Source organism: Grus americana, chromosome 5 (assembly GCF_028858705.1).
Source record: "Grus americana isolate bGruAme1 chromosome 5, bGruAme1.mat, whole genome shotgun sequence".
In the NCBI taxonomy this organism is placed as follows: Eukaryota; Metazoa; Chordata; class Aves; order Gruiformes; family Gruidae; genus Grus; species Grus americana.
The window spans coordinates 16,990,473-17,015,283 of record NC_072856.1 but is presented as its reverse complement, the minus strand read 5'-3'; the positions used below and the strand labels follow the sequence as shown (position 1 = coordinate 17,015,283).

At 43.7% G+C, this 24,811-nt stretch overlaps 1 protein-coding gene across 7 annotated transcripts in view; it reads right to left on the bottom strand.

The window, feature by feature from the left end:
- OSBPL5 (oxysterol binding protein like 5) overlaps window positions 1–24,811 on the bottom strand; it is a 184,318-nt gene that overhangs the window by 63,861 nt on the left and 95,646 nt on the right. For 6 of the 7 annotated variants that reach the window (XM_054827329.1, XM_054827330.1, XM_054827331.1 and 3 more), the window contains exon 2: window positions 2,279–2,435. In XM_054827329.1, coding sequence (XP_054683304.1) covers window positions 2,279–2,435 — 157 coding nt within the window. Of the gene's footprint in view, window positions 1–2,278; window positions 2,436–15,858; window positions 15,964–24,811 lie in introns of those variants that run through there. The other variant, XM_054827335.1, reaches the window with a different exon arrangement.

Below are 24,811 nucleotides of genomic sequence, written 5' to 3'. Positions count from 1 at the left end.
AGTGTAAAGTCTGTCACTCCCTGCTCACTGAATTATTTACTTGCACACCTTCGTTGTTGGAGCGCTAATCCTAGGTGTTGGTGTTGTGAGACGTGCAGCTTCAGCCACCTCACAGACCACCAAATTTCTGGCAGGAAGCTGCTAGGCTTTGTTCCCCACACTGCCCACAGCACCCATGCAACATGATCAGCCCAGTGCTCTCGTAAAGAAAATCTGCTGGGGTCACGCAGCAAAACACGGACCACTGGAACAGCCTCAAGAACTGAAAATTCATGTAAAACAACAGAGAAAAATGGGAGACAGAGAAATATTGGATGCAGTTTATGGATGTAGAACTTATCTATCCAATTCTTTGCCCATCCTTCAGAGGGAAGGGAGAAGGTGAGGGGAAGCACATGAGGCTCAGAGGAAAATGAGGCAGAAGCAGCAGCAAAGGAGTGAAAGAAGAGCCTGCCATGGGAAATGGCAACTGAATGTGAAGAATGACAGTTACTTCTTATGGGAAAAGTGAGGAAAACAAAGAGACGAGGCAGCTCTGTGGTGACCAGGCAAGAAATGAAAGGAGTAAAAAAAAAGCAAAAACCCAGACTCTCTGCAAGAAATCCCCTGTATGAAGCAGTGACTTTTTATTTAAAATGGCTATTCTCTCCTTTACAAACTTTCTGGCCTATGCTCTCCCTCTGCATTACAGAGGGCAACCGCCCTCGCTGATGCCAGTGCTAGAGGTTACTTGGGAGAATTGCACAGCAGAACAAAAGCTCCAGTGTGGCTCAAGGCACTTGTTCTGCTGACCCCAGCAAAGGCTGTTTGGTCTGGCTGCCAGTAAGGATCAAGGAGAAACCAGGTGATGGGGCAAGCTGAGGAAGAGACAGACTCTTCCAGCTACCGCCTCCATGCTGAAACCCTCAACTTTCCCTGGTTTCTGGAAGATTACAGCACTGAAATACCCCTGTGAGGAAGTCAGTAACTTTTTTAGCACTGAAAATGCTGGTAAGAACTGAGGAACGGGCAAACCCTAAGCTACGGCTCTCCATCTCCCCAAAGCAAGGGGAAGTAACTACAGCCAGAAAAATCAGCCCTTCAGCTCGCAAGGATAGCAGAAGTGAAACAGCTGCTTACTTACCTCACATTTGTATGGACTGTACTTGTGGGTAGCTAGCTGTTCAGAAGTCCCCATAGGTTTGAAATGTATGAGATTTAGGTGTCCCATTTTAAGTTGTTTTCAATTTGATTACCAAGAGGTTGTTGAAGCTTCCAGCAACCTCAGTGACAGCATTAGTCAGCACTGCTGAAAACAGGCTCCCCATTGCCTTGAAGCAGACAGCCACAAATAGAAATACCTGCAAAATCAGAGGCCCTTGAAACCTTTGCACTTGAAGACAATTAGCTCAGGAAACCCAGACCTGGTTTTGCTCTGCATCTGCAAAGCCCAGAGTGTCTGTCAGGTGGTACACCTATATGAACACTGAAACCTTCTGACAGATGCTATGTTCTTTCTCTAGATATCAGCGTTTTGAGAGCTCACCAAGGTGCTGTGAGGTTTGATTATTTAGCACTTACATGGCAGCTGCAAATGACAGCTCTACAAACTTGTGACTGTTCCCTGAAGCACTTGTTTACAGACTGGAACAGAAACATTGCAGACTGCAATCAAGGAAAGACTTGAATGTTTACTGTGAGCAACAAATTCTGAAACAATAAAATGAGCTCTATTTCCTTCAAAAAGGATGCTAGGAAATTCAAAGCAAAAAAGATGTAAAGAGAACACTTAAAGACAGTCTGCTATTCACTGCAACCTGTCAAGATTCCTGGTACTTGTAGCGCTTGCAGATATTTACAGAACATTAACCATAGAAAGCCTGCTCTTGTAATATTTGTCCTGGGCTCTAAATCTGAACAGGGAAACCTGTCATTAAACATCTGGGGCCAGTAAATCTTAAACGAGTCCAATGCTTACGGTGAAACATATCAAGTGCCTCAAAGTGGAAGCACTCAAAAACATCAGTCATTTTTGAAATGTGAGGCCATGCAGTGTTCAGACAGTTACGAACCCCATCTCTCATGTCCTCTGTTCCCACTTAACACCACGGCAATGAAAGACAACAGCGTCATGAAAGCAGCACTGGCTGGGATCCAGTAATACCTGTGTTGCAACCGCTTCTCTCTCTATTTCACATTAACTTGTTTCTCCTTGTTTCCTGGTGGCGTGCTAGAATATCTACTTGCAGCCAAGTACCTGAGACGCGCTACTTTCTGCAGTGACACACCAGAAACCAACCTGGGCTGAGTGGGTAGATGTCATTGTCGGCCCCGAAGAACAGATTGCGTGTCAGCTTGCGAGGATCAACCTTCTGAGGGGTGGACGAGGCTGGACAGAGGGAGAACCTGCGACGAAGAAAGTTCTCCTCCTTCATGGCATGTGCTGTGGGGGTTTTCTGAAAAGAAAAGATAGAAATAACAGTTCAAGACACAGGAAATCAAAGTTTCACACCCAGATGACTCGGCTGCTTCAAAGCCGCCTAATCCTATGTAGTGTGCCAGATCTTTTTATAGAGTGCTAAAAGGCTATGCAGAAAAAAATAATAAAGTTATAATAAATAAATAAATAATAAAGCTACAACTACTGATTTGCTGACTCTCAGTATTTGCAAACTGCAGGGAAGCAGGACACTGCTCCTTGGTGAATCCAAACAGTGTAACACCCTCCTACCTACAAGGATCTATCTAGGATAATAGCTACTTACTGGGTCTATCCAGTGCATAGCAGCTAAAATCCACTACTTTGTTGTTTGTTTTTAAGGTTTTGGTGTCTTTCATAAATGTAACTCCATCGGTGTCAGCACAGTCACAAAATCTCTGCAAAAATCAACAATTCATCTGAGCTGCATGGAGGAAGACCAGCTGCATTGGCTGCAGAGAGTGGCAAGCGGATATAATGCCAGTGTCGCTTCTGCCCTTATTTGCTATTACAGCGCATATAAATAATGTCAGTTTTCTTTAAGATGGCATTTACATCAGCCTTACAGTTTTATCAATAAGATAACCTTGCTGGTCTGTGAGGGTAAAGAATAGCATTTGTCTCCCCCAAAGCCTCTCTGCACCCCATACAAGAGCCTGGTGGTACTGTGTTCTTTACTGCCACTTGGCTAACACATTAGACTATCCTGGCTGGAATTAAAGGTTTCTTTTATATCCCTCCAACAAGCAGTTCTTTCTTACCCATTACAAACAGATAATTATGACTGTCTCCTTCCTGAGTTACAAGCTTTATTCTCTCCCCATGTGCAGCCAGAGGCAGGGCTCTTGCTAGCAGTAAGAAGCGTTAACCCAGCCTTTGGGTGGGCATTACAGACCACAAGGTCTGCTGCTTCTCTGGGGTACAGTTTCTGCAGTAAGGAAAACTCTTTAGGCTGGTACACATTTTCTGAAAAGAGCCTCCAAGTTTTCCCATCTCTTTTAGGTTACTGGGAAAGCAAAGTGGAAAAAGCGGCCTAGAGTCGCAGTGCAGTTCAGGAGGGCAGGGCCAGAGGAAAATATGACAGCGTGCATGTAGGGTGACCTGTGAGGCATTAGGTGAAAAATGGGCTGATTAAGGGCTGGGACATCCTGCCTTGCCTTTCCTGCTCCCATTCCCATCCCAGTGCTTGTGCTGGCCCAAATGCCCCAATTTAATGGGAAATGCTCAGTGGCCTCTTGGAGTTCAGCCTTCATAGCATGAGGGGGATGCCACGATTGTGTCCCAATGTGAGAAACTCCCCTCCTGTGTTTCATGTGAGCTCTGTCTGTCCACCTGCCCTGTAGAAGGCAGTCCCAATGTTTCGGGGCTTGCAATTTTTTTAAAATTTATTTACTCAGCAGGCTGCATCAATTTTATAAACTAGCTGTGATTTACAAGGTGAGAGGGAACCTGCTCCTTCCTTCCCGCAAGAGACAGCCTCAGTGCCCAAGAGCTTAATTTGATCTAAACCAGTCTGGACCCCAACAATGAGCATGATTTACCAAACCCACTTTAAGCAGCAGGTCTTTCTGAACCCAGCTTACTATGCTGGGATGGGCGAGCCATCAGACATGAGGGTCTGCAACATCCAAAAAGGGGCTAATGGCTAGCAGCCAGGGCTAGCCAGAAAATGGGACCCCCTCCAGGCCACGCAGCTGCAATTTGAAGGGGATATGTGTCCCCTGCTGGGCATGCATCATCCACAGAGGATGAATTAAGGTCTGGGCAGTGCTCTGAGGACACAACATTCCCTAAAAGCCCTACGCATTATCACCTTGTCCCCTGTGAAGTGACTGTAAGACACTACAGCTTCAGCAGCAGTGTTTCACTATAACCGCTTCGCCTGACTCTCGGTGAAAGGCTTTGTACTTGAACGCCAGGACATCGCGTGCCGGATGAGGCTGCCATGTACTGACCCTTTGCACAGCGCCTCACCCGAGGCTGTGTTTCAGGCTGATGACATGTGATGACAGCCAGGTGAAACAAGGTGGCTGCAGCGCTTTCCACTTGCTGCTGCCCTGCCTCCTGTCAATTCAACTGCCCAGCAAAACTGCCCTGCAAACATACATCCAGGCTCAAAAAGTCCCCAGGTTCCCATTGCAGCCAACAAAATCTCCAAAGCAGCAAGTAACTTAGCTGCCTAACATTTAGCCATGTAAATAACTCTTTTTTTGCATAGATACTCTTGATTGCATACAACTGGGTGGGGAGAAGATGCAAAATTAAAGCTCACTTTAAAAAAAGAAAAAGGAGGAGGAAAATGCAGCTAGTTATGTGTCTGAAAGCAAAATATTTAAAAATAATCCAGGTCTAAATAGCTGGGTTTGGAATGCTAACACTGAGCTATTTTCTGCCCTTGTTCCCAGAAAGGCTGTCTTAACTCTCCGCCTCTGGAACTGCTCGTAAGTGGCTTGGAGCAAAAGCAGATCCGTGGGATACTCTCCCCAAAAAGCCATGACCCGGCAAGGCCAAGCTGATCGTGCAGGAAGGTGTTCAGAAATTCCAGGTCCATCCAGTGGAAAGCAGGCTGGGGAACAAGTTACAAACATAAAATATCTGTTCATCCGGCTCTTAAGTTCTGCTCTCATGGTAGAGACTCTTCTTGACAAGGTAACATAAAGGCTGCATTCATAACAAAGGGAAAGACTTTTCTCAAGTCTACAATTTGCTCTGGCTCTTCTCTTACATATCTTAATACAAACTTGTAGCAGCAGCTCGTCTCTTTTTGACCACAAAGCTCAATTTGAGTAAGTTCCTCTTAAATGGGTCCTTTTTGGTAGAAGACCTCCAGTGACCGAAGCTCCCTGAGAAGCAGCAGTGGTGATGTGTCTGTCAGCCACACACACGCAACCATGCAACAGGCCGTGTCACCAACATCCCGGCCTATTTTTCAAAGATCATCTAACATTGCATTGCTCCAGCTCACGGGCACAGATCCTTCCTACATTTGACCCTCATCCAGACAGGCTCTTATGCACATTTTCATGGGCTTCACTCCAACTAGAAGTTGACAGCAGCAGAGCCTCTCGTTCAGTGCGCTATATGGTGTGCGTGCAGTTCAATTTACTTTTGCTTTTTTGGGGGGTAAAAAAGAACCTGGCCTGCAGTTCATTCCCTGAGATTGCACGATCTTAGATTACCATGACAGTTTTTTCAGAGAAAGACAGTTTTTTCTGAGACGGACAGACTTAGCCTACAAGATTTTACCTCGTTATGCAGTGCAAAGTGCAGCACAAAATCATAAAGAAGGACTTTTTTTGTATTTTGCATTTTTTTTTATACATCAGACACTTTTTTTCTTGGTGGAGAAAATGTAGTTCACACTATTAAGATTCTATAGTACACTTGAAATATTTGGCTTGGTTTCCAAAAGATATCTCTGTGTGTGTCTGCATCTGTAGCTATCCTGTTTTATCCTCCCTCCCTCTCAATGCCTTTTGTACCATTGGCAAAAATCAAGGAAATCCGACAGACGTTAGAAAACCTGAAAATATTAGCTTCTTAAAAGTTATGTGAAAATCAATGGCTAAAGAAAGGAGGGAAACTGTATCATTGTCCTCTGAAAGAAGGGCAGTGCTATGAACCCAGCTGTTACCAAACATCAGCAAATCCAACATAAGCCACAAATCCGTAAGAAAATGAGGCTTCATTAGCTCAGTTACTCAGGGAACTACTTGTTACATCTGTCCATCAGGGTCTGCCTGCCCAAGCAGGCTTCAAATTGCATAAAGCTTGTGAGTTGTACAGGATGCTGAACAGTAGATGCCAGGGGCAATTTTCCAAAGGGATGTAACAGGAAGGTGGGAGGTGTGTTCTGTGTTTTTCACAATGGGGCTCTTTAGACATCTAAATAATCCAGCCTCTGCCCAGAATCACCTGCTCCAAGAATATAGCCTTGTACTAAATCTCCTTTTATACTATTAGAGCGTGATTATCTAGAAAACATACAAAAATTCACTGGTGATGAAGTATCTGATAAGAAATAAGCAACCATAGAAGATACACTTCTAGACCAGAGTGCTTTTGAGCCTCAAATCTTGCATGGCTGATTGGAGGACAACATTGTTGTTCTGAAACCCAAATCTACTTCTAAATCAGTATTTTGGAGGTTGCTTCAGGATATGGCAGATGCTTCATGAAAACCAGTTCGGGGGGGCTCGGGGAATAGAGAGAAGGTAAAAATCAGAATTGGGCCAGAATTGCAGAAGGCCAAAAATTGCCATTATGTTACCACACCACTCATATAACTCAAGGCAACAAATTTCACCCACTGCTCCTGCATTCCCTCCAAATCTGGCAGATGAGATGCAGAATTGTCTAAGAAAGACATCATGTCTTGATTTGAAGACATCAACTGATGCAGAATCCATAAGCACTCTTAGGAAACCAACCTAATCGAGAAAAATCTTCACTCTAGCTCTTGCATGAATTTATCTGGTTGTTAGTCTTGGTAGATTAAAGCACCCTGAAGTTTGCAGCTCAGGTAATCTCTGGGCTTCTATTCTGTGCTCTTGATCATAAAAATGAAGGAACGGTAGTACAGAGAGCATTGATAGAACCACTAAACACAGTATTTTTCAGGATTGCCCCTTTTGCGTTGACAGCTCTCTAAGCGGTAATGGGCTATTAAACGTGGGCTGTTCGCCGGAGCTTAAATAGGAATAAATAATTCAGCAGCAAGAAATAAACTTCTTGCTAACCTTGTCTTTAAGACCACTTTATCTTTTAAAAATGAAAAATATAGCACATGAAAAGTCTGCGTCAAACCCCCATGAAACATAGGACAATGAAAGTGGTGAACTTAACAGGACGCAATTGCCTGATGGGACTTTCACTCCCAGATGGCTTCAGGAACAGCCAACGCAAGTGCAATGGGGCAGGAATAAAAGTTATTTTATCAGCAAGCCTTGCAGCTGCCATTAAAGCAAATGGGAACTGCCAGCACTCTCCTCTTCTGGCATCGGACCCGTTTTGGGTGAAGGCAGCGACTAATACATTTACAGATGATCAGTGTTGGTGCAGAGATGTCTTTCACACGGCTGCTCTGCATTTTGAGCCTTTTGTGCTTGCTGGGAAGATAGTGGCAGCTTTCAGCATTGGGCCTGAGGCTTTTGGGGATGGAATTTTCCTGGCTCCATCTTCAAATTTTCTAAGTTCCTGATATATAATTACCATACAGCTAAACACTGTGCAGACATTATGTTGCCCCTACCCTCTGCAAACTGGTGGGTAGGTCAGTTTGCTTACTCTCATTTCCAGCATTTTAAAATAGATTGGAAATATGCACATCTCTATAAATAGTTAATTAGGGGTTTTGTATAGTCAAGAAGGTTGTGCTGGGGGGGGGGGGGGAGGAGCATCTCAATTTATTCAAATCTTGTTTCAAACAACCTTTTCTTTTTCTGGTCACTAAATATGTCCCAGAAATCAAATTAAACCATATTTTGTACTCATAGCAGTCATTCACTCCAGAACCCGCATCAATAAGGAAAATGAAATCTAAAGGTACTGACATTTCCTGATTCAGTTAACCCTGAGGAGGTAAAAATTTCATGAATGAAAAGAGAAGGCAAATTGTAGGCAGATATATTTCTAGCGATTACAGTCCTAAGTATTCACAAGGAAAAACAGCAACACAGATCCTCAACAAGGGTAAATTACTAGTTCAGTGGTGCAATGGTGATTTACAACAGCTGAAGAACTACAATCAATTCAGAAAGTCTGTGAAATCTGTTTCTGGAAGCTATTCCTAAAATACGTATTTATAAGATAGGTAATTGAACAACCAACCCCCTACTAACAGTTAAATAAAATCTGATACAGTGAAAAGTGACTGTGATTTTTTTCTCTACCTAATCCATGGTTTTTGGTTAAGGATATGGCAAAACACACACATTACAGCTGACATTGATGTTTTGGGCTGTTGTGCTGTTAGCTGGAACCAGAAGCAATGAAGCTTCACAATAAATGTCAGCTATTCCCCAGAATTATTTGGGTCAGCTATTTCTCTGTGGTGCTGGCAAGGGGACCTTTCCTCGGCAGTGGGTGGTCCCCAATATGTTCCTCCTAGACCATGTCCTGCTCTGCTGGATCCCAAAGCAGCCCCAGCAGCTTGATGGAGCCCCACCCTTTCAATCCTTCATGTGTTCCAGATGAATACGCTGAAATGCTGGTACTGCAGGAGTGCTCCGATTTTAAGGACTGACATACTCTCTGCAACATGGCATGTCACTCAGCTTGACAATCAATCCAGGCTGGAAAATAACATAATGTGGGTTGCTGAAGACACCCATCTGCAACAAAGGAACCAAGTTACGGAAAGCTAAAGCTACAGAGTTTTATGAAGATTATATGCGTCAGGAAAGATTTCTCTCAGCTTCTTCGGCAAGCTCAGGAGCGTGGCTACTTCATCCCTACAACCTAACTCGAAGCTCACACGCCCTGCAGAGTCCTTAAAGCTGCCTCTCTCGTGCTGTTTTTGTGCAAGATGCTTACCACAGCCACCCCCAGCAATCTGCTCTTGCTCTCTCCGAGAATAGAACAACCACCTCTTTCTATCGCCTTCTGCTTCTCGGCCTGCCTTTTCCTGCACTGGGCAGTGGAAATTATGTAGTAATCAGGAGACAAAACTATTTTCTCCCTTAATTCTCTGTAAGATGTCTTGATTAATGTTTCCTTTGTATACACCAGGACATTTGCAGCTTTAGGCACGCCAGCAGCACTTGCACGCATAATCTTCTCACAACTAATCTCTCTCTATGGTGAGCATTATGTACAAAGACCACAAACAGAACAACTACAGGCAAAACCAGGCACCGAATGCCTCCACTGAGGGAAAAAATATCCCAGATAATTTGTTTGGGGATCCCTATTTAACTCAGGACTAAGAAATTTGAAGGTAGGGTCACAAAGGGCAAAACACTTTTATTTGACATGTAGGAAAACCTCATCTTCAGAATCACTTCTGGTTTGGATAAACATCTCCTGTGAGCAAACACCAGCCCATCACTAAAGCCATGTTGTGTTTGGGAAAGGGATCACTACAACGTTATGGCTTAGAAATGGGCATTGCAATAAGTGCTAAATACACAATCCTCGTGTGTTTTTTGTCTTAAAACACTTGCAATTTACTCTGTAAACATTATGCTAGAGATTTCTTCTGACTGAGAATATCGAGTGGGTCATTGAAATGAATGCTTAATGATTTTTACATCCACCTCCTCTGCCCTTTAAACTGTAAATTGATTGTTATGCAGAAGGCTATTAATTTAACACAGCATATTAAATTTCCCACTAGCACTGAGGGGCTTCTCCTGACTTAGCAATTTCACTGTTCTTTCCCCTTGCTAACTGCATAGTTCATACCTCACTCACTGTAATTACAACAGTAATTACAAATTACATCAACATTAATTATTTCCCCAGTAACAGCAGGTGCATGCAGAATTGAAGGTATGACCCATACTACCAGAAGGACAAGAAAGTCCACAGCACTCAGTGAAAGACAGGAGCAAGCACCTTTCCTGCAGACCTTTGTCTTTTAGTCCCTCATTTTATTTTCAGTAAATCATACTTTGCATAATCTCCTTTAGGCCCCAATTTCTGAAAGCATCTCTACTGAATAAAGCTCATGCAAAGGTATTTTGTTGAAGCAGCAATCTATGCAGGAAGGTAAGGTACTTTCTTTCAATCCTCTTCAGCCCTTTAATCCCATGTTCTAACATATTCAACTAAAGATGACCAAAAGGTAAATCACAGCTGTTAAGCATACATCAAGCACCTGAATGCTTATCCATCTTACTCAGTTTTTATTTAAAGTTTACCATTATTTGTTACTGATCTCTAGTCAGTATTCTTTTAAGCAGGAAACCAAAGGCAAAATGCAGATTAGCAAAGACTCCCCACCAAAACACAATGTACAACTGACCACATGTGCAACGTATAGGAAGAAACGTGCCATCACAGATCACGATTGATCTCCTAATGCAGGTTTCATAACACACTAGTCAAGAAATTCTAGTAATGATCCACTTGAAATAAACTCAGGCACCAGATTTGTGCCTCTCAATTTCTGTTTATCTAGAAATATTTATATACTTCTTTAAATTCAAGTTTTGTATAGATGACACGTGGATTCACGTGGCTAGCACAGCAGCTTCTTGGCAGTGAACTCAAGAGGCTGTTGGAGATATATTTATATCAAAATTAAGGTATAAGAGCAACTCAAGCACACAGACATAAATTACCTTTGAGCTCACTAGCTGGAATAGGTCTAACAGTGTGGCCACAGTAGTAAGGCATGCAAGGCAGGCTAGAAATTGTATCTGAGAAATCAGGCAAGAACCACATGGCCAGATCATTCTGAAATCTGTGCTGATATCTGCTACTGAGCAACCCTGTTCAAGCGTTCAGGCAGGCAGATATAACCCACCATCACACCTCATTTGAAATACAGACAACCCTTGAATCCCTGCTGCTTGCGCTAGAAGTGTGGGCAGAGCTCCTGGCCAGCCTGCAGCAGTTTGGCAGGGCATGCCTGAGCCAAAAGGCAGTGTTCTCTTTGACTTCCATGTGTGCGAGGCTCAGGCACAGAGACAAGATATGAGGTTAAGCACTAAAAAATAGCGTTAAAAGCTTTGTGCTAGTTAAGGAAATAAGCACTTGGTTATGAATTTCAATATAAATAGTATGAGGTCCAAAGAAGATTTGTCATATGACTCAAAAAATGTCCACCTGAAAAGCAGATTTGAAGTGCTCTGCTTCTTTTTTGTTCCTTAAGTAATATTGATAGCTCATCCACCAGTGACATTTTTTTCTTTGAGGCACACTGTGAACACAGTGTCTCCAAGCCTGAGCATTTCAGAAACCAAGTCTCTGAGTCCCATGAACAGTATTAATGAGCTGCATAATTGTAAACCACATCCACCTTTGACACATTGAGCTTTCCAGTAATTGTCCATAACTCTGTATACATGCTACGTGGGGAATGGTTATCCCACAGACCCCCAAGCCCCGAAGTTTTTCCGCATGCTAGTTGTTAGCAATACCTTCCAATGACCTCCCATACAGTCCTTTTAAACTGTAGCTGACTACTTAAGAGAACAGCTTTTTAATAACCCAGTTTTTCTAGAGGTACCTTAGGGGCTAGAGACCCCCAGCTGCAGTAAGGAAGTCACCATGACTGGCCTTGGGAAGAGGGATCCTGGCCCTGCATAGCACCTGCTGTCCCCACTGCCTGCAGGAGGGCTTTGATGCTTCAGCAGGGAGTTACAGGATTTGGGATGGGCCCAGGATGCTGAGGGAAATATGGTATCAGGTACATGGAAATGTAAATGAGAAATTCACTTAGTTGCTTTAGTTAAAGATCTTAGAGATTTAAAGCCATGACAAGAAGACATGGCTTTGGACAGACATGCAGTTACGTCATTTGCAAGCAGGCCACATCTTCAAGGTCAATTCTTGTCTTGATATTTTTCTTTAAAAAGAACATATTAAAGAGCATCATTACAGCCTCATACTGCTATCTAAATCATATAATGAGATCATATTCCCTTTTAATGGAAGGATCCTACTTCAAGCTTTAATGACATTTAAAAAAATCCCAGACTACTGCAAGCCTCACTGATGGCTTTCTACGATATCCACCTCTGCCTTTATATAATTAAATCTAGAAAAGATTGTGCCTTGGGGCTACACTCCCACCACACAATTACGAGGAAATACCAAGCTAATTTTAAGACCTGCTTTCATGCTTGATAGTGTCCTCCTGACATTATTCCCTTGTTTGTGAAATATTGCCCCCTTGTAACAACGTAAAACAAAATCAGACTAATCTCTTAAGTCCTGTTGAGCCATTTTCAGGCTCAGGCTCAAAAGGGAACTTCAACATGGCAGTAATGGCAGAAAAGGATGTTTACAAACTAACTTAGAAAACAAGGGCTGTTCAATTTCACAAAGATTTCCCAGAATCAGTTCCAGATTATTTATGTCAGGAGCATCCACCATCCCAAACACATGCTCACAAAGAATGAAATGGACAATCCTAAATGCCAAGAATTTTAGATTTGAAGTATATTTCTTCCTTGACCTCCTGTATAAGCACAAACTGTATTTCCACCCAATGTCTTTGATGCCCAGCCCACTAAATTATAGCTAGCTTGGCTCATCTGCTTCTGAAGAACAGCTAAGCAATGGAGAAATGACCGCATTCTATGGCACGGTGGTCTGATCATGCTGAATTTTCCGCTCCTCTACCTGTCAGATTCAAATGGGCTCTGTAAACCTCAGGGGCCTTCACAAAGAGGGCTGAATAAACAAGACCAAATAAATTTTAAGGAAGTGCATCTATTTTTTAAAAGATCCTTATATGCCCCTGTTTAGCTTTTCAGACTTTTGGGCGCTGTAGTATAGCAAGATCTGCTGTACAGTGGTGTAAATTTAGCATCCACCTATACTTCCTCTGATACAGCCACTCTCCCTGAAATTCTACAGGAGATTAATACACTGTGCATTTTTACATAAACTTCACTGTTTCTCAAGAGATGAGAGCATTAAGCTCTTCCTTCAACAATAGTTAAAAGATGGCACTGCAGTTATTTTGGTCCTAGATTTTTAATTAAAAATCTCTGTGGGAGGAAGGAAACTAGACAACCCACAAAGAGCATTTAGGGTGGAATTTATGCTGTGCTAAATGAGCCCAAAGGACTCAAACCGCGCACAGGCTGATGCGGCACGCACAATGAAACCCACTCTCAGCCTCAGTTCTCAAGCCGAAAACCTTTTCACACCTACCTCAGTCCTTCCTTCTCTCCCAGTTTATCCATGACTTCTCTGGTGAAAAACAAGCGGACAGGATAAACTCTTTGCAATGGTGCTTTCCTTTGATTCAGCTGGAGGGAGCTTTAGGCACGCAGGTGAATGAACACACCTACGTCATACAAATTTAACCATGCATTTGCTTTGCTGATCTCCTCCTACCTGTTCATATAATATTATCCCAATATTTTTGCTGGTGACTACTCTGGTACTTGTACAACTGTTCCACTACCAGATGTAGCCATGTGCGTGCCGGGCATAAGCCAGACAGAAACTCTTTCTGTGAGTTATCAGCCATAAGCTAAAGCCCTGGAGAATCCCAGCAAGAAAGCAGTTATGACAGAGTGTGCATTTTGCCTCTGAATTCATTTCAATGAAAAAGGAAGGTCCCCAAGTGACTTAAATGTGCTTTGTAGTGATTGCAAGTTTCCTTTTTAAAAGCATCTAATACATTTCAACAGTAATTAGTTGGAAACACCTGATACCGAAGACCTGAGTCCCTTCCCTCATATTGCTTTTATACTGAAATAGTACCAATGGTAGCAATGAAATTCCTCCTTGCTGATGCTAGCATAAGCCAAGGCAGGATCCGGCTCCTGATCTCATGGGCAGCAAACCTCACAATACAGCTCTTGACAAAAGACAACAAATCTGAAAGCTGTGGAATTCAGAAAGAGGGCTCTTCTCATCACTTTAAAGCTAACCTGGCTTTTAAGATACTGGCTTTTTGTCACCGAATGGAAAGATCCAAGCAAAAAAAAAAAAACCAAACTGAAACAAAACAGTACTGCTCAGCTACAAACCCTCCTTGCTACAAGTACTGATGACTGGAAATACAAGGGGTGTTGAAAGCACCCCTGCCTGGAAAGCTGGGGGTTCCCAGCTGGGGAGGGTAGGGAAAGCACTAACCATGCAGCACACCACCAACACAAGGATGTCTATGCCAGCTCTGGCATTGCTACAAGGGAGGGAGAAGAGTGCAAAGGAGGCTATGGAGAACAAGGGGCACTTGCAGACCCCCATCTATAGATTTATGGATCACACTGACCTTCAACAGCTCTATGTCGGAAGTGTAAAGGTAGCTTTAAACAAACAAACAAACACATCCCTGCCTCCCACACAAACACGATCTGAGGCCTGGCACAGAAGGAAGATCAGGTCCTTAGCGTCCAGACTGGCCCTGGCTGAAAGGAAGCCAAACACAATGCAGCCGATTCACAGCATTTTCTTTATCGCAGCGCTAAAAGCAGCCAGACAATGCTTTCCAATACAGACCACAGCAATTTATCATAGAGAGACAGGAGTTAGCAGGAAACACTCCCATTATCTCTCCTATGAAAAGGAAGTGGCAAGGAGAATGGCTAAAAGGTGACAGACAGATTTTATGAGGCTGGACTTCAGCCCCGCTCAGGGCTGATGCGCTCATCTTTTCCACACCAGAAAAAAACTGATAGACTCCAGCTGTGTGGGTCTTACAAAACAGGAGTTAGAGCTGCTGCACTATGACTTTTCAAGAGAAACAAACCAAGACAAATGAAAGTATTTCAATAGCAACTGTGCTGCTCCAGATCCCCAGGCTGTGTAAATCAGGGAAGTTTCGTGGCCTCCTTAGCAGGGTGATGCTGACTTACAAATGCACAGCGCAGGGCATCCAACAGGTAGAAGAAGGGAGGCATTCTCAGAGAGACCTGCAATGCCCTAAGGAGGCGGTGGAGGAGAATGAGAGCCCATGGTGCTTTTTGGCAACTATTTGGTCTGTACTACAAAAGTAGGCTTCAAAGTGGTTGCTGCCTACAAGCTCCAAACACAGATGAGTTTATAAACACAAGAGCCCAGATGGAAAAGATTTGAAAGGTTTGGGAGGGTAACAAGGGAAGGAATAAACAAATATCTCTGAAATGAAGTAAGGAAGCACTTAAAATGGCAGAAGGCTAGATGGTCTGTACAGACTTTGTGGTGCCTCTAGAAGGTACAAAATCTTTAACATCCCATGCTTGTGCACACATACTGAATTCCCCTACTGGGCGTAAATGCAGACTGCTATTACCAGCTGCCAGTAATAAATACTATTGCCCAACCATTAGCAATCAGTCGGCACAGCAACCAAAAGTGCTAGGAGCTGTACAAACATGTAATAAATAATTGCCCCTGACTCAAAAAGCATATTGCGTTTCTAACCATCTCAAGCAGTGTTTGGACCCAAACATAGTTGCTAAAGAGCAACAGACCACACCAGCTAACATCTGAGGGAAGCAGAGAAAACTAGAGCGTAACATTTTAATGTCTTCTCCTTGATCAGGTCGGCTCATTCAGTGTCTTTCCCAGCAAAAACTAATCTTCCACTGCAGTCATCTCTTCATCTTTAGGGAAATGTATAAACATGGATATTAATGACTTCTCTCCTGTGTAGCTCACAATGCATCACTAGAGACATCAGTGATGCAATTGCTGTAAGGACAATTGGGTTCTTTATAATGAACAATTTCATATCTGGTTAAAAGTGGAGGCGACGAGACAATAAAAAGGAGCTTTTCAAAACTGCTCACCAATGGATTCTGCTGACTCCTGTGGGAGCGGGGCTGAGCTGATACTGCTTCTGTCTGTCAATCTCACGTAAACTGTCCCAACTGCAAGCCTCGCTGCCAAGAACTGCAGGCAAGGACCTGTCTGATGCCTCTGCCTTTCCTTCCAGGGCTGCCAATGTTGCTGGACTCTTTAAGGAGAAAGATCAGCTGTTGACAACCTGTGGCTCCCACCTGATGCAAACAGAGCAGGCAAAACCCATGAGTCACCAGCCCAGCGAGAGAAGTAATCTAAACCAGCAAAACAACCATCACAGATCACTTTCCTCCTAGAAAGAAGCAGCAAAGACCAGGGCAAGCTGGACGCTAGGCTGGGTTACAGGCCAACTGCAGATTTGTCCAAGGTCAGCTGTTTGCTCTTGACAACCATATGCCCATTTTACCAATTGCTGTGTGTGCCATCCCGACAGCCCCAGCACCACCCAGCCACAGCCATAGCCTGCAGGCAAGAGCCCCAGCGTGCTCACAGGAACCACTTCTGCCACCATTGCTGGAGTCACAGGGAGTCAGTGAGCTCAGGAAAAAAACAGCAAGTAAGTTTTCCTACCTACTGTGCAAAACAACCCACTTGCCATTCAGAAAGCTGTTTCTGAAGCAGTGCTCAGTCTGCAAGTAATGAAGTCAAGAAACGCAGTATTGAAATGGCACTCACAATAAGCAAAGGTGGGAATTAAATGAGACAGAGGTGACACTAACTCACAGGAGGAAACTATTAAGTTCTGCGAACATTTATTTCCCTCAACAGCTCAGCAAGGTAACTGTGCCAGCAAGCAACACAATAAAACACGTTCCTCCCAGCAAAGCTTTGCAGTCCCGTAACAGCACCAGCTTCTCCTCCCCACAGACTCCTTCACGTCACCATCACCTGCCTTAAAATAACCTCTTATCTTGCAGAAGAAAAGGGTCATATCGGTTTATTTACTCTGTGGCAGAAGAAAACCCAGAAGTTTTAGTTAGGTCTCATGCTTCCAGACACCTGTCAGTCATGTGCAATTAAGACAGTTCCTCTCCAGAAGACCCTAGTCTGGTGGTGGCACTGCCTTCCCCCAATTATTCTGAATATGAAGTGTTTCCCATACCAAATGTATTTCTCCTCTGCCTGCAAACACCAAGAGTCTTTCCTACATGGTTCTTGCTACAAGGCACATACTGATCATCTAGATTAGCAGCAGTACTGGGAAAAATCCATCAATAAACCATGATATTTGGGATTTTAGTATCTGACTGGATTTTTTTAAAAAGTTTCTCTCTGTACCTGTTGGCCATTGATCTCCAGACTGCCCTGCCAATGACTGAGGTAGATGACCACAGATACGAATGCAAAGTATTTCACAGTCACCAGGCACTCAACTTTCCACTGGCTCAAGTGGCTTTTCAGGACCCAGATTTTCAATGTTGCTAGAACACCTTGGTATTTCCCTGCCAGCTCAAAGGCACTTCCAAGTAAGCATTACTGGAATTTGCATCTCTGCCACGGCCCTCTTACATTGCCAGTATGCTGCAAATAAAAACAAAGGTCAGCAACCAGTCTGAAAGTGAATAAAGTCTTACATACTTTATTTAAAAATAAACTACAGCCATGACTCGCATGACTCACGGTCATGACTTTATAGCCAACACACTGACCAGTTATTAGTTTCTTAATTGTGAATACATAACGACAGTAACACTAAATCTTTCCACTGTACCTCCGGTCACAAAGACAAGATTATAAATACACAGCACATTCAACACTTGCTTGTCAAGGAGTTATTGAGGGACCAAGACTTGTTCTATACATGATTTTGTACCAGTTCACCCATGTTAGAAAATTACAAGTATTATTTGCTGGTGTATTTCTGTCAATACAATGAAAGTGTGATGTAGTCAGAGCCAAATAAAAGTGCTCTATACTGGAATAGTTTGTTCTCCTTTCCCACAGGGGAACAAGCTATGCTGGTATAAGCATGTTCGTACTGGCATACCTGAATCGCACTGGGGAGGGTTATATCAATGTTACAGAACAGTGGTTAGAAGTAGCGCAACTTGTTTACATAGGCAAGACCTAGTTTTGTAGAGCATTTGCTCTTGATCTTGAAATCACTGCTAAAACTCCTATTTCTACACACAGTCTAGCCACAGAGCAGAATTGGGCTGATCAGGGTTTAGTTGAATAAAATATACCACAGATCAATACAGACTGCTGCATAACAACAACAACATAAGGAGGAGGCACACTTTCATGTGGGCTCTCACTAATAAAGCCAGTTATATCTAGGGGATTCCATCTCTTCAGGTTAGGTGAGAAGTCACCCAAGTTGTTTAGCAGCAATGGGCAGTAAAATGGCCAACCTCATTATATCAGACCAAATTCCAGAAAATGTCAACTGATGAAGCAAATCACAGGATGCCACTGCCACAGCTGCTTCTAGCAGAATTCAAGCCTCAAGGGAGCTGAGTGCTGGCTTTTTGAGCAGACAGGCAGAAATGCAAATAGGGTGTTCAGATACTTCTAAATCCATTAGAGACAATTCCTGCCAGTCAACAGTTCCTAAAGCATAAGGCTACAAATGTTCAAAGAACCCACTGCATTTGCATGAATCTGCGTCCAACCTCAAAGGGGAGGGAAACAAAGAAAAAAGGGGAGACTGAAAGGAGGGGAATGAAAGATGAGGGGAGAAGAGGAAGGCAGGTAAAAAAGGAGAGACTGAAAGGAGTAAAGAAAGAGCCTACACAAGGGGAGATTTTAAAGAGCTATAGGAAAGTAGGAAGGCTGGGATCAGTCTTGGGGAAGGAGGAAAGGACACTCACCACAGTGCTTGCTGTCTCAAATGGCAATCACTCTCCTCTCCCACATGACACCTGCATTCAGAGCCACCATCCCTACCCCAGATCCTCGCCGCCTGCTATGTGCACAGAGGCTTTCTGGTCCCCTCCTGGATGCTACACTCCTCCAAGCTGCAGATCAGCCCAGGACCCAAAGAAGACACTCACACGCAAAGTCTCTGCTCCAGGGGCACATGGCAATGAAACACACCTCCCACACGCTGCCAGCACACTGTCTACAATCCCAGCTTTCACTCAGAAAACCAGAGCGACTCTCTAACCATGGTGACTGTGGAAGAAAATCCTGAAAAGAAGCGCAGCGTGATTCAACCCAGCGATATGTCCAAAGAAAGCCTGAAACAATAGCCCTGACGGGTGTGATCTGCCACTGTCTGTCAGGGGAAGTTTAAACTGCAATGCCCATCAACAATAATTTGATTGTCTGCACTGTTAACAGTTTCATTGCTGATCAAAGCAGCTAGGCAGCACCGAGAAAATTAGAGCCAGTTGCAGCCACTTACCAAAGTGCACCAGCAATAAATAATCCGCAACTCTGTGACAGACTCTATTCCTGTCACACATAATCTCTCGCACTCTTTCTTTTTAGTGGCTTCTTGGCACACAATCACTGTGCAATCAGAAAAAAAAAACCCAAACAAAACCCAGTTCACTCTTTTCTGTAATTAATCTGTAAGGAATAAAGTAAATCCTTGCAGCAGTGGGTTGGTGGTGGAGGAAATCACTCGGTGCATTCTGCACAGGGCTCAGATACACCCCAGTTTGAAAAAGATTTCTCAGCTGATGTAGCTGAGCACAGTAAAAGCATCATTTCCTAAACTGCACAGAACCTAAACCTGCCATGCAGAGGCAAGTTTGGCAAGCACAGGTGCAGACATCAGGCACACTAGCACAGCATTACTGCTTTAGCTTTAAAAATAGTCCGATAGATGTTGCTAGTTACAGTATCCCATAGCAATTGTACACATATTTCAGTAGGCAAGCATACTTAATTACAGCCCCGCCTCTTCCTGCATCATTCCGCATCTGGAAAATATCCAAATGTTTTTCCTTCATGAGTTTTCCTGATATTGCTAAATTAAGTGATAAGCACAAAACACCTCGGCCAAAGCTTGCTCCCAAGGCTACTTGTGTTGCTGCTGTTCTCCGCAGCATGTGCTCTTCCCTGGCCCTCGTGCTCTCACAGTGAAGGAAGAGTTTTGCAAATAACATCCATATCTGCTGGTGTCACCAGCTGCAGTGTATTAGCCTGTGTCTTTTAGTATGTTTTATAGTTTTACAGTGATTTGTCTGGGTTTGTGTCAGATCAGATTCCTTCAAGACATCTGGCATGATGTGACTGAAAACAATATGAACTAAAAAGCTTTGGAAGAACTCCCACTTGTTGCACTGATTTTTCATGAATAACTGATACTCAGAATGATGGAAAATTAAGATGACAGTGATAATAGTAACAATAAGAAGCCAGAATTTCTGAGGTATTTTACACCTTCAAAGTACCGGATTCAATTTTAATCCTTCAAACAAGGATTAAAACGTATGCATAAACACTACCTTCTACACTTGACAGTCCATAGTTTGCTGAGGCTGCCGCATCTGCTGAGACATGAAGATCTTTTATTAGATCAGAAATTTCAGCTATCAGGGACACTGTCACTGCGGGAAACTGTTGAAATCCTCGTGGGAGGCAATGCTCATGTGTCAGGCAGCACAAACACCGCCAGGATCCTAACGCTGCCACCTTGGAGGAAGTGATACACTCCGCAGGCTCCGTACAAGGAGTGATGCCAAGGCCAGGGGTCTGCACCCCCTCTCCCATGAGGGGCTGGGAGAACCAGGGCACCCAGAGACACTGCCTACGTGTCTTGGGGTAACCAAGCAGGAGTGGGGTGCATACTATGTGCAGAAAAAAGTCCAGCCTCATTTTAGAGTGCAGAGAAATCCTGCAGGAAGTTCTGGCAGTAAATGGCAGAGTGGAAAGTAACTTTTACTGTGTGTACCAGAGTTGGTCTGGGCAGGGGGCACAGTAAATCCACCCAGCGCATTTGGGGTCTGGGAGACAGTGTTCAGACAAGAGTATTTCTCTCACTTTCAGACAGTTATTAAAGGAGCCGTCTGTGGTTGAGTATTATGAGCTGAAAGAAAAAATTGGGATGAATTTGAAGAGAAAGCTTTGCAAGCAACTGGCACTGCAAGGGTCTGAGGTCTCCATTGAGCCTAGGGGATGCAGTCGGGCTCCTGGCTGGGAAGGACACCCTGAGACCATACCAGCGGTGAAGGCACAGAGGATTTTCGAGGGCACATGAGACAAGGAGCTGCCAGGAACAGTTTTGTCCAGGAAAAAAGGTTTGATGGTCTCTGCAGGGCCCTTCCAGCCCTATGTTTCCTTTGGTTTGTAATTCCCCCATTTTCATTGCCCAGCACTGCAGAGATAAGTCGGTCTTTCAGCACTCACTCAGGCTATCTGGCATTCACAGCAACGCCAACAAATCCAACCATGCTGCAGCCGGTCACCTCTGAGAGCGGGTGGGGAATTTTTGAAAGGGTAGATGTGGAGGCAGCTCTAAGCAACCCCTTCTCTGTATTGAGCCACTAAATGTCACAGCAACCTGGAGGCTCCTTACAAATAGTTTTGGACTGTGGTCTGCCCTTGGCGGCCACAAGAGTCACTGGCTCCATGCAAGGCACGACAATCTGGAGAGGGGAACTGCATCATTTGTGAACAATGGCACATTTACCTCCACCATCTCAGCCATGCCAAATCAAGAGGAAATCCTCAAATTTCTTCCCAGAAGAAATACATCCCCTTCTAAGGTGTCCCGCCTCTTCCTTACACAGCCTAGTTCAGGATTAATGCAGTAACAAAACTCCTTTCTGCGAACTGGTATATGGTTGCTCTCTTGCTGGCCTGTACTGCTCGGCTGGACTGGGGTCAGTGGTGACTTGCTTGGGGCCAGTGCAGACAGGATCGGTCTTAACACTTCTTGATCTTAAAAAGACTTGCTTGAAAGTCATTTTCCACGTGCCTGGTAATCACGTTCCCACTGTTTCTTTCTTTGTTTATGCTCCATTTCTGCCAAGCAACAGCTTCCTTCCTGCACTTGGAAAAGCATGTCTGGGTCCCCAAGGTTATACCAGGTGATTTTCTTTATAAGTTTGGCTGCACTGTTTGCCTTCTAAAAAGTAGGCAAAACATTTTGATCTTCAAAAAAATAATAATAAAAAACCCCAGTCAAAATGACCACTATTAAATGCTGTTAGAAAAACAGCAAGTAGCACGTGCAGCTTTGTGTTGCTAAATTAACAATGGAAAACCAGATCTTAGAGCAGACTCCTGCACTTAAAATCCCGCTAAATTCTGATGCTTGCAACAAATCAATGGCCTGATCAATTTACAACTAGAAAAGAACTGAGCTGGCGCCTGGATTATGCAAGTAGGTTCAGCTCCCACGCAGCAGCTCATGGTCCAGTCTGAAGCTGCTTTCTAAGATGATAAAAATTGGGAAGAGCTTGTTAACCTGTCTAGGAAAATCTCAGCACGCTCCCACCTCAAAGACTACACTGGCTCTCTTCCTCTGGGCATGACTTAGTCCATCAAAGACAATGCCCAAGTAACATAAAACACAGCTTCTTCCTATGACTGAAGTCAGAAAGGCATCTCCCTTTGTGTCTTCTGATTTCCTGGAAAAAAAGGCACACCTTTTTCCTTCAAATCGCTCTGAATCATGAAGCAGACAGGCAGCCCTTAACCCTCTTCTGGCCAGTCTGCAGGCATTGCTCAGGGGGACTCCCTACATCCCTGCTCAGCCCGCCAGCCCCAGGGGCCTTTGGGCCAGTGCAGAGATGCCATGAGGTCTTCTCCAGTGGCTCTGGCAAGGAGGGCTTAGTACAACTGAGCCTACCAGGCCTTCCCCTGATTGTACAGGCTCCGCGGTGTATTTCTAGCTCTTAAAAAAAAAAAAAAACAAACAAAAAAAAAACAAACAAAGCAAAGCAAACAAACCAGAAATAACTTATTTTTCTTTCTCATTTTAGACCTGGAATCCTCTTGAAGTATCATTGAGGTGAAAGAGATTTGGGCTTTGCGTACTTCTGTGGTCCCAGAATGCAAACACACACATATTGACACAAAAAAACCATGTCAGGCTCTACAGTGCTGCTCTTCCATTAGGCAAGATGAGGAGGAGACAGAGGAAGACTTACTTTCTGGTGTATGCCTGGCCATGCTTTCTCACTGCTTCCAGACTCCTAATTAACTGCACATTTTCACAACTGCACATTTTGGAATGACACTGGCAAGCTCTTGGTTTCTAGTAAGCAGCAGATTAAACCATTTTATATCCAGAATTTTGATAAAGAAAAAACTTTTTGTTCTAAATTGCTTTTCTTAAACATTCTTACAATATCTTTCATGCTGCACGTTCACATATTATTTTCAAACTAAAGCTTTTTTTTAAACAAATATAATTAATTAATCTGTTTTCTTAAACTGCTTCCACGATGTTCTGTAAACAGGGCCAAGTCTTAACTAGCTTCCTATCATGCTATATATAAGAAAAAAAAAAGTGTAGAAACTAACATTTTCCAGAAAATACATGTTTTTACTGCTCTAGTCTAAGACAATTCTAGAAGTTGTGCCAGTGGCTTTACCAATACAGCAGCCAAACCAATCTTCTGCTATTTCCCTGATTCCATACACTCATCTAAAGCCTCTCAGTTGTGTATAACAGCCTGCTTCTGTGGCTTCACTGAAGTCACTCCTGATTTACACCAGTGACAAGGAAATCAGTGTGCAGATGCAGCAGCATGGCACCATGCTGCCAGGTTCTCCCAGCTGCCCCAAGCCCCGGCTGGGAGAAGGAGCTCCTCTGTGAAGGGTCTATGCTCTCCCACTGAAACCCTCACAGTTTCACTTTTGAGGAAGCCCTGGGTCAGAAGGAGCAGGCTGGAGACACGCCAACCCTCCTTTATTATGCTAACAGTCTTACATGCTAAAGAGCATCTTTTGCCTAAATATCACCCTCTTCTGTCTGCAAATTAATAGGGCCACAGGAAGCAGGTTATTGACAGTACTGAGGCATGCTTGCTGCTTTATGCAAAGTACAGCTTTGATGGGATGTTGCTTTTCACCAGCAATGCTGCTGCTGACATCAATTTAGCTCGTGTAAAGAAAGTAACCTTTCTCAATCACAGCACTTTCATTCCTGAGGCATAACAGAATTAGCAACAGCACCGATCCCATAACCAGGTCTGAAAAGGTGACTGCGGGCTGTTCTGTGAATGTAGTCCCCCTCGAAGAATATGAATTCAGAACTTGGCTGATTTGTAGCGTTGTGTATTATACAACACAGGAACTTCCCTGCCACAGGCACTATCAATGTATGTGATGCTTGGCTATTTCGCTACAGAGTTGACTTTCAGAAGAGCTGTATCTTCCTGCTCCCCTGTACCTAAGCAGTAAAACACTGTAGTTCAAGGGTAGAAAAGTGAGAAAATGCAAGGTATTATGCACTAGCAGCAATGAAAGGATCAGATTAGAGAGGTACCATTTTGGAGGTTGGCAGACAGACACTTGAAGATACCTTTTTAAAAAAAAAAAAAGAGAGAATGAAAGAATTGCAGCCAGTATTTCTTGCAGTTCAAAAAACCAGGATCCCAGGAGTAAGAGATGTGCAAGGACAGCTAGCCAGAAAAGCATCTGAAAATAAAAGCCATCAGAAAATAATAGAGAAGCCTCAAATGGCAGCAATGGGGGAGAACTAAGAGCAGCAAGAATATGTTCACCACCCATCCCTCTAGGCAAATTACTCTTCTCAGGATGTTTCTGGCTAACAGGCTAATCTTGGAAATACCTTTTTTACATTCTCTGTGCCTGTTTCTGGGAACACAGCTATGAGAAATAAGCCTGCTAGAAAGTACGGGTAGGTCTGGGCCTTTGGGTTCCAGTTTAGGAGAAAATGTAAACCTTTTTCTAAATATGTGATTAGGTCCTGCAATACAGGAAGAAGCAGGAAGATAGCTAATGTGTGTTTATAAATCTTGCTACATCTGATTGCTGCTTCCAAACTTTCCATTAACAACTTGGTGATTGTCC